The 9298-nt window shown below is 40.9% G+C and overlaps 1 protein-coding gene across 16 annotated transcripts in view; it reads right to left on the bottom strand.

The window, feature by feature from the left end:
• mybpc1 (myosin binding protein C1) overlaps positions 1-9298 on the bottom strand; it is a 52675-nt gene continuing 43377 nt past the window's right edge. For 15 of the 16 annotated variants that reach the window (XM_015351977.2, XM_069192793.1, XM_069192791.1 and 12 more), the window contains 5 exons: positions 8845-8984; positions 8051-8210; positions 6642-6778; positions 5828-6014; positions 1-2288 (listed from right to left, as the gene is read on the bottom strand). In XM_015351977.2, the coding sequence (XP_015207463.1) occupies positions 2188-2288; positions 5828-6014; positions 6642-6778; positions 8051-8210; positions 8845-8984 (725 nt within the window). In that variant the 3' untranslated portion in view covers positions 1-2187. Of the gene's footprint in view, positions 2289-4057; positions 4095-5827; positions 6015-6641; positions 6779-8050; positions 8211-8844; positions 8985-9298 lie in introns of all 16 variants that reach the window. The other variant, XM_069192796.1, reaches the window with a different exon arrangement.

The following is a 9298-nucleotide window of genomic DNA, read 5'->3' as shown; positions in this document are numbered from 1 at the left end:
TTGAAAACAACATTTTATTACCTTTATAATGCTGTATATTACAAATCAATTCCCTTAAAAGACATGCTTTACAATTAATGATGGGCTAACATTGCTCTCTAGGCTTTAACCAGTAGCACTAATACCAAAAAAGAAAGCAAAACAATGAAGAAAATTCCCTCGCCACCCAAAAAACAACATTAAAAAGCACAAGATCTGTATTTCTCAGAGTTCAAAATTAACTAAGAAATACAGTACATAAAATGACAGGAAATATGTTTCTATAAGGTCTGAAGTAGAAGTGCTTATGACAAGAACTTATTCTGGTTCACATATTGTACCAATCGCTACCTAAATCTCCTCACTTGCAACAAATCAACTGTGAAACTGAGTAACACAATGATGCAGACAGAGTAAATATTGGTTATTGATCAGTGTAATAGACAGGCTAGCGGCTCTGAAATCATATATGTTAAGTGGAAATCGGGGGAGTACGGAGATACCAAGTTTTATTTGAAGGGATTATTATATATATAATAAATATTTTTGTTGCTTCCCTTTCAAAGTCAAAGTATTCTTAATGTGTATACTGTTAACCTCTGCTGGAAAGGTTGTGGACAATAAAGAGCAAATAGGTGCATTTTCTGGTACATTATCTTGTTGGATTAGAAATGCAAAACCTAATCATTCAAAAACAAATATCACAAAACCAGACATATTAACCAAGGTATAACAATTAAGAGGTGAGAGTCATGCTGAATACACAAAAAGCTTTTGAAATATTCCAGATAAAGAATGGGTGCATCACCTGATAAAAGAATGGAAAACAAATTCTAAGGAAACAAATTAGCCATTAACACAGAAAATTCCTCAAAGAATATGAACAATATCTTGATATTCTGGGATAAACAATGTATTTCAGACTTAACCCATGCCCACAACATCTTTAACATACAGTATCTCAGGTCTTCGGCTTTGAACTGCACAGGCATCTATGAAGCAATCGTAACATAGCTTCCACTTATTTGAAGTTAAATATTTGACAAGTCATTCATCCTCTCCCACGTTATTAATGTGCCTTTACCAACATAACAGAATCCTTTCAAGAACACCAACAGATATCTTAATCAGGCTCATAATGTTTATTCAGCAGTCCCACTGTTGGTTACTTCGGTCTTTTGTTACTCTAAAGGGTAACATCATTACTTTGAAATGAAAATAATTCATTACAGAGAAGGCTTCGTCAGTGCTCAGGGTGTGCTGGTCAGCTACAGAAGAGGTTTGTGTGTCTCAGCTGCAACTATTAAAATGAAAAGCCACTGCTAGAATATCTATCTATATATTATAATGCACAAAGCTGTATTACACCTGGAAACACATACACACACACACATATATATATACTGTAGTTCAGGTGGGTAGCTGCGTCAGCATGCGTAGATATATACAGTATATATACTGTATATATCTGAACAAAAAAAGCTAAAAATCAAAGGGTCACACCCCAGCCTGGCTCCTGGAGGAACACTGTCAGTCTCCGCAGCAGTCAATAGGTTAGTCTCCGTTCAGCAGGCTAATCTCAGCTGTGTGGACTTCTGCACAGGTTAAGCACAGTTTAAATTGCCTTCAATCATCTTTGTGATGTTTTTTTTTCTCTTGTGTTTATTAGGGCTTTACAAGTATACAGAGTGCTCTCGCCTCCAGCTTAGTTCCCCAACAGTAAACAGTACGTACTCCACACAATAACTGACGTTTCATGCAGGAGCGGACTTTATTTATATTGTACAGTTTCAGCACGTTTATCAACAAAGAATCAAATGACACCTCCATTTCTAGACGTGGGGCTACACCAGCGATATGAGAATCCCAGTCGGTGATAAAGCAAAGCTCATTACAGTATATCAGCATCTGCTGCGGCGGACTTCATTGTCCCACGGCTGCCACATGGGCCTATTCTAAAAGCTACTTGCCGAAAACACCAGGCGACATGCTGCAGAGTTTAAATATCGCCTTTACATACCAGCATCAAACAGGCAAAGAGGCGTGAGAGCTGATGATACAGCACATGGCTACCCTACGCTACCTACAGTAGATCCATGCCAGCACACATTGCATGCCACACTCTCATCTTGACGATCATCCAGTTGGCTGTTGCGCGCAGTGGCAGGTCATCCCCGAGAGGAGGTGGAGAAGGCGGCCAGCAGACAGTCACTTCTTCTCGGGCTCGCCGCTCTTTGTTTCGCTCATGTGCTGTTTGATAAGGTGTAAAGGCACTCCCCGCTGCATAAGCTCATAAAACGTAAACCCCCCTGATGAGAGAGAAAAGACGGTCAGCTTGCAGGGATTTCGAGAGCCGCGACACGCCGGCACCTTTCGGACCCCCAGAGCAGCGGGCTGCAGACGCCCAGGGTGACACCGGGGGGGGGGTGCTTTCTGGCTAGAAACATAAAGATCCAACAGCGCAATCAGAGCCGTGCTTTCCAAACCAGAGAGCCTGTCTGAAGCAAGAGCGGAGTTTGAGCAACAGCGCTTCTCTGAAGGACCCCCGCGGCCGGCATGTGCTAATCACTGCACGCAGCCCGATCCCCTTTCTGCAGGGCGACTGCGGAAACGGACGGGATTGATTAGAAGGTATTCAGCAGCTGATCCATCAGGAACGTGATTGAGAACGATGTGTCCAAAAGCCCCACATCTGTCATTATAGTCGTTTTATTTGAGAAAAACAGTAGTGATAAAAGTAGTTTAGAAATGAAATTTCATGTTAGAACAAGTTGCTGAACAAAGACAGTCATAGGGTTGATGTTGTACATTCATATGGCAGTCATTATTTAGTCTTCTGTTACATGACCTGAGGTGTGTTCAGCACATAAGGCACCACGTGCTTCCTGATTATCTTTGGGTAAACTCAGCAATGGATAAGATGTCAAAACACCAAACCACAGGTGTGCCGATACTGATGCAACCAGTGATCGGATAAATATGAGAATTGTAAGTGATACAAATGTGGAACTTTAGAACTTTAAGAATTTAAGGTGATCGTGTAGGGCTCTACAGCAAGTAAGGCATCTGCAGATTCACAGATGATTACTGAAATTCCCAAGCAATCAGCAAAACAGCAATGCAACCACAAAATCTTCAGCAAGCTGGAATCAGCACTGTTTTTCTCAGGATCCTGAGGGTACCATCAAAAGGCCGTTTTCTTCAGAACACTTATCTGTTAAAATGTATTGATGCTGCAATTACTTGAATTCGGGTTGCCTATAGGGTGGAAGCAATCTGCATTTCCACAAAACATTTAAACCTGGGATCGCCAGTCCTCTCCCTGGAAGGCCAGTGTGTCTGCAGTGTTTTAAGTTCGTCCTGGCTCTGAATGACCTGGATTGTCTCATTATTATTAACTGGACCAGTATAACAGCTTCTCCAAGCTCTTTAGGTGCTGCTGCTTTAAAGACACCTGCAGACCCACTCACCTCCCAAAACCAGGACTGGGGACCCCTCCATTAAACTAGTAATATACAGTAAATAACCAAATATCAATACAGCAGTACAGCCACGGACCAAAGTGTTGGCACCCTTAATGCGAAACAAGACTTTTCAGTGAGACATGTTTATTGGACATTGATTCAGTTTAGTAGTGGTAGTAAGTTCTTGCAGATAGAGGTATGGACCGTTCTGCTTCTGTAATTGTTACGCTACTTGCAGGGATATCAGTGGTTAATGCACTTTGAAAAGACTTCATTGGAAGATATAGTTTAATTAACAACATGCTAAATATTAAAGGAATTAGTGGATCAAACCGTTTCATACAGAGGGTGGTTGTGACAAAGTGTGAATTCGGGGGGGTGGGGGGCTGTGCTCATGAATTAGTTACTCACCCGTTTTGTGGCATGTTACATGAACAAGAGAGGCAGTTACTCCAGAGGTGTAAGATAATGCAAGGTTTTTATAAGGTACAGGTTACACGAGGAGTAAGTACAAGGCACTAATGGGAGTTTTCGCTCCTACTGTATTACTTGCTGTAGGAAGGTATACAATGACAGACATAAGCTTCATATGCACTGACCATATGAAAGCTTACCTTGGATGAACACATACACTCACAAATCCTTACGCAACTAGAGGAGAGAAGAAAACACATTTAAATCATTTTAACTTAGCTGGAATGGATTCGACAGTGAAGGAGCGAAGGGTTGCTCTCATATATTGCAACATGACTGTTGAGTAAAGATCATTTATTGGGCTTAAACTAGTTCTGTGTTATGAAAAGAAACAGTATCTTCCTTAAAGAAATGCAATTGTAATGCCTTTGACCCATTCCTATTAATTTTTAAATTCGTTTTTAATTTAATTTAAATTTCTGATAGAACAAAGGTTTGGGCTGTTGTGATTTGTTGGAGATTGATTTTAAATGATTTTACAGTGCCTCCAAACAACTCACAAAACGAGCTGATAAAGTGCAATATCACATACAATAAACTTTTCTGCTTCTTTGGCCTGAACAGTTGAGGTACAGTTTTTGAAAATTAGGATGCCAAGCTGCATTTTGAGGTCTAGAATACTCTTGGGTCAGTAGCTATCCTCCAAGTCTATTCAAGATGAAACATCAATGTGCTGCATCTTGTTTATCCATGCTTTATAAAACAAACCTCAGCACTTTTCAGAAATAGAACTAAGGATCACTTCATGCTTGTACAGAAATACAACCGAGGATCATTTTAGGTGAAATGTAAGTCATGGAAAATTATACTTCTTTTTACAAACAAATTGATGCACTGCAGAAGACAATAAGGTGGAGTTCAAACTGATGTGATTTTATTTTCATAATGCCACCATTGTGTCCAAAGTCGACTGAAATTCCCTGCCATGGCCTGAGGTTTTATATGCAGTCATGTTGTATAGGAAGAATCTAGGTCAAAGGCCAATTTTCTGTTCATAGCTTTCTGCATTTTTTGAATGCAATTGAACAGTTGTAAAAATTGCCTTCATCACTGATAGGGTAAATTATGTTACTCTTCAGAAATGAAAAAAGAGCATGAGGTTAAAACATCTAAATTTGTCTCAAAAGTGATATTTAAATTGTGTTTCAGGAAAACTAAACTGCCTTTCCAGACCCAAACTGTGTGCAGTGAAAAGGTAGAGGAATCTAGTGATTAAAAGTTGAAAGCAAAGATGAAGTATACAACTAAAATGTCAATAGCATTATGGACTTGCATGCACAAGCAGGTCGTTTATATGAACAATGTCCAAAAAAATGACAAAAATAGAAAATCACCAAAAGTTAAGCATATTGAGAAATCATCACAGAACTGTTTCAAAAACACCTGGACAAAAAAGCATCAAACACAAAAAATACAAAATTGCACCTGGTTGTGATGCAAATATAAAACAAAATGTGTAATCAAAACCTTGTTGCACCACAAGAAGTCTGTCAGGTTAAAGAAAAAGGAAAAAAAAACATTTTAAAAAGTTCAAAAAGAGAGAGGGTAAAAGATAAAAAGTAGTGAATCAGAGATTCATGAAAAAGAGTGAAAAAACAGCAGTTGACACTGTATCATGTGACATGCAAGTGGAAACCACTTCAACTGTTTTTACATGAGTACAGCAGGCAGGACGATTGTACTGCATGTTAACTTCTAGTGCCCACCAGAATCGTTGATTACATTCCTCAACAGGTAAGAAGGTACAGTATGTTAGATCTATCTGTGCTTTAAGATATTCATATATGGGCTTTATTTTATTTTTTATTTTCATTTCAAATGATATACTCCATACATTTTAGTGATGGAGACTATGTCTGGGTGAGTCTGGAAAAGATTCCTCTAGACAGGCAGGTGACTCCAAGTCTCACCTTTCACCTCCAGCTTGCAGTCTACCACAGCCTCACCCAGGTCATTGACAGCTTTGCAGGTGTAGGTGCCACCATCATACGGACTGGGTTTCCGGATCTCCAGGGTGCACACGCCCTGGTTGCTAAACATCCGGTACCGTGGATCATCAATGATGGCAATTTTGTTCTTATACCACATCACCTTTGGCTACAACAGGAAGAAAGAAACAGTGAAGTTTTCTGCGGTGTTCCCCAGGGTACTGTCCTGGGCACAATCAGTTTTTTCCAGCTTGAGGGCTGCTTTTCAAAACTACTGTGTGCTTTCACTGTTCTTTGACTACAGCAAAATTTGTTGTCCAATCCTTTTACAACTTCACGGAGAATAATGGCACTCAAGAATTACATGTGTTTGAGGATGTTTATTCAGTGTTAGTGTTCTATAGTGAGGTTTGGCGTAAGCCACTTGACTAAAGGCCAGGCCCCTTGGCCACAAGACAAGGAGCCCAGGACCCTCATGCAGCTACAAGGTGGAGATGGGATGAAGGAGGGATGCAGTATGATGCTGGGAATGATTAGGATTTAGAACAGCTGGGACAAAAGTGGTTTGATTGCTATCATCCCTCCTGATCTTCAGGTACACATACTCTACATCATCTGTTAAGTTGAAAGACTATATACAACATATGTGAAATGGTTTTAGAGGTCTTCTAACATCGACAGTTAACAGTTCCTTCTGCCAGAACTATCAGTGACCTGCTTTTCACAGCATAATGACACACATGTTAAATTTTGTTACAGTTTTCTTTGAAGTGACTGGACCGTGGGGCGTACATACCCTGGGGTTAGCTCGGACACTGCAGTTCAGTGTAGCGTTGAAGCCAGCAACTGCCGTGGTGTTCACCAGGGGGTGTGTGAATTTTGGGGGCTCTGAGAAGTCAAAATCCTTGTAATCTGGATTCTTGTAATTCAAACCTTTCAAAGAAAAGTGAGAGAGTTTTTGTCAGGTTTGTTTTCCTTTTGATCTCTTGCAGGAAGTTCAAAAATAAATCCTAGAAGCAACTGGAATTTGAGTGAACTAAAAATGATCCTAAAAAGGAGTTTTGTATTTGTTGGAAAAAAAGCTCATCGCCACAGTCTGGCCCAAAGCTCAGCGCTGCAGTGCCCTGGCTGTGCAGGTCCCAGAAAGAGGTGCAGGTGACAGACAGACAGGGATTATCATCACACCCAGCTGCTGCAGCTGTGGCACTCTGTTCTTCTGTGCTGCCCCTGCAGTCGGTGGATCACCAGAGAGGCTGCTGAGGCGGCAGACAGCTTGAGAGAAAAGGGACGCCAAAGCCATGTGTCACTGGGTGGGATGACTACATTGAAGCCACTTCACTTTTGGTTTCATTAGTTTGTTGTTCTGGTTCATTCTCTGTACAGCATGTACAACTGACAGGACCCACAGAGACTTGCTCCCTGGGCCCTGTTCCTTCTCCGCTGCCCGCTTTCCTGAATAAGTGCTACCCTCCTGATCTTTAGATTTCCAGGTCAATAGCTTTTTGCAACAGGTGTTTTTTAATCTATTCTGTATTTCTTAGGTGCAGGGTAGCTGTGAATAAGCAGTGATTGCCTCACCTGCCACTCACCTTCAGAGTAAATGCATCTTAAAACAGCTGCAGTTACTAATGACAAGAGTGGAAACATGGGCGAGTATCAGTTGACCTGGATTCTCAGCTGGCGTAATGAAAGCCAGGAATAAATAATAGCACTGATATGCTAAACTGAGCCCTGTTGTCAATACAAGGACCATTCTCTGGGACACAGAGAGAGCAAGGGCACTGTTCGGCAGAGTGATCGACTGTTCAGTTAATCACACCGGGGTTTGTGGGGTGAAATTGATCATTCTGGCATCTCTTTTAATTAACATCTGCATTAAAACTAAGCATTACGTTCCTCTGGGGTATTTGAAAACAATCTAGGAACCCAAGATAAGATCATTAAAAGCAAACGTTACCTTTGGGTCGCATGGTTTAAAAATATGTTTTTTTCTTTTTTTCCTTCAAGAGTTTCTGAGGACCCACCACAATAATTGTTAAGGGACTTTGACATTAAAGGAAACTTGTTTTTATCTCCAGTGTGATTGTGTATTCTGTTGTGTTACTCCCTAACAGTTCTCCCACCTCTTAGCACTACTTTAACAAAAGATGTGCCTCAAAACACTGAGCTTGATCACCCCTGGAATATGTAGCAGTAACAACTAACCTTCCTTCACAATAAGGGCACAGTCTTTTGTCATTGTAGCACATTCGCTGAGCCCACACATGTTTTCCGAGTAGATACGGAAATAGTATTCATTTCCAACAACAAGGTCAGAGATCGCTATGGTGGTTCTGTGATAATGCTCCAGTGTTGTGAACCATTCCTGCAAAACAGAACGTTCTTTACTGAAAAAGCGCCGTATTTTCAGTACAAGCAGACCAGTCACTGCATCAGTCAGCCCTGTCCTTATAACTAAAGGATTATCGATGGGTAATTGAGAGGTCCAGGAGGTAAAGGAAAGTGTCCAGGAGGATCCCAAGTAGGGGCACCTTCTGCAGAAGGCCAAGAGAGCTTATTAAATTATCTCAGTCCTCCTTCATTTACTCTGCAGAAGCCTCTGTCCAAAGCAACCTGACTCATGGGGAGCAATCTGACCAAAAGGATCTTGCTCAAGCACACACAGCTGCTCAGTGGAAACTGCTGGTCCACATAGTTATAACAAAGGGCCACGATGAAAGATCACTAGTGCCCACATTTTTACTGTTGTCTATGAGAAGATGTCCAAGCAAGACACTGAACAGGGCGTGGTTATTTCTAATGTTGCAAATTATTCCTACAGAATAAAATACAGCTGTAAACAGTAATTGTTCCACTTAGTCACTAGCTGATATATGGAGCCTCATTAATAATTTCTCTTTACTGTGATGTTAATTCCTGATCAGTTGTCAATCTTGTCAAGTTAGTGGACACTCTTACAGTCAGAAAGAATTATGTTCTGTGTGCAGCACAGCACATACCATTGTCTTCTTGTCTGCTTTCTGAATAGTGTAGCCAGTTATGGGTGCATTGCCGCTGTCTTTAGGGGGAGTCCACTCTAACTCCACATTCTCTCCCCAGACATCCACAATCTTCACATGCTGGGGAGGGCCAGGCCGGTCTGTGTGGGACAAAAACGACAGAACTGAAGGGAATTTGCACAGAAAGTTTCTCCATACCACACAGTGCTGTGTGCCTGCACCAAAAGCCTTTAAATAAGATTTCAAACACGAAACAATGGAAAAATGAAGTGAACACCAGTGCATTTTCTAATAGTGAAAGTCACCTGTGTTTTTCTCTGTAGTTTTGAGTATATAAGAATGGACTGTGCGTACTGCAGATTAAATATCATAGAATGTTTGGAATGATTATATATTTCAGCATCTACAGTATTATCTTGGTCAGTCACATTAACATTGATAATGAAGCTGATGA

Source organism: Lepisosteus oculatus, chromosome 7 (assembly GCF_040954835.1).
Source record: "Lepisosteus oculatus isolate fLepOcu1 chromosome 7, fLepOcu1.hap2, whole genome shotgun sequence".
Lineage (NCBI taxonomy): Eukaryota > Metazoa > Chordata > Actinopteri > Semionotiformes > Lepisosteidae > Lepisosteus > Lepisosteus oculatus.
Note: the sequence above shows the minus strand (reverse complement) of the source record. Positions and strands in the feature narration are given on the sequence as shown.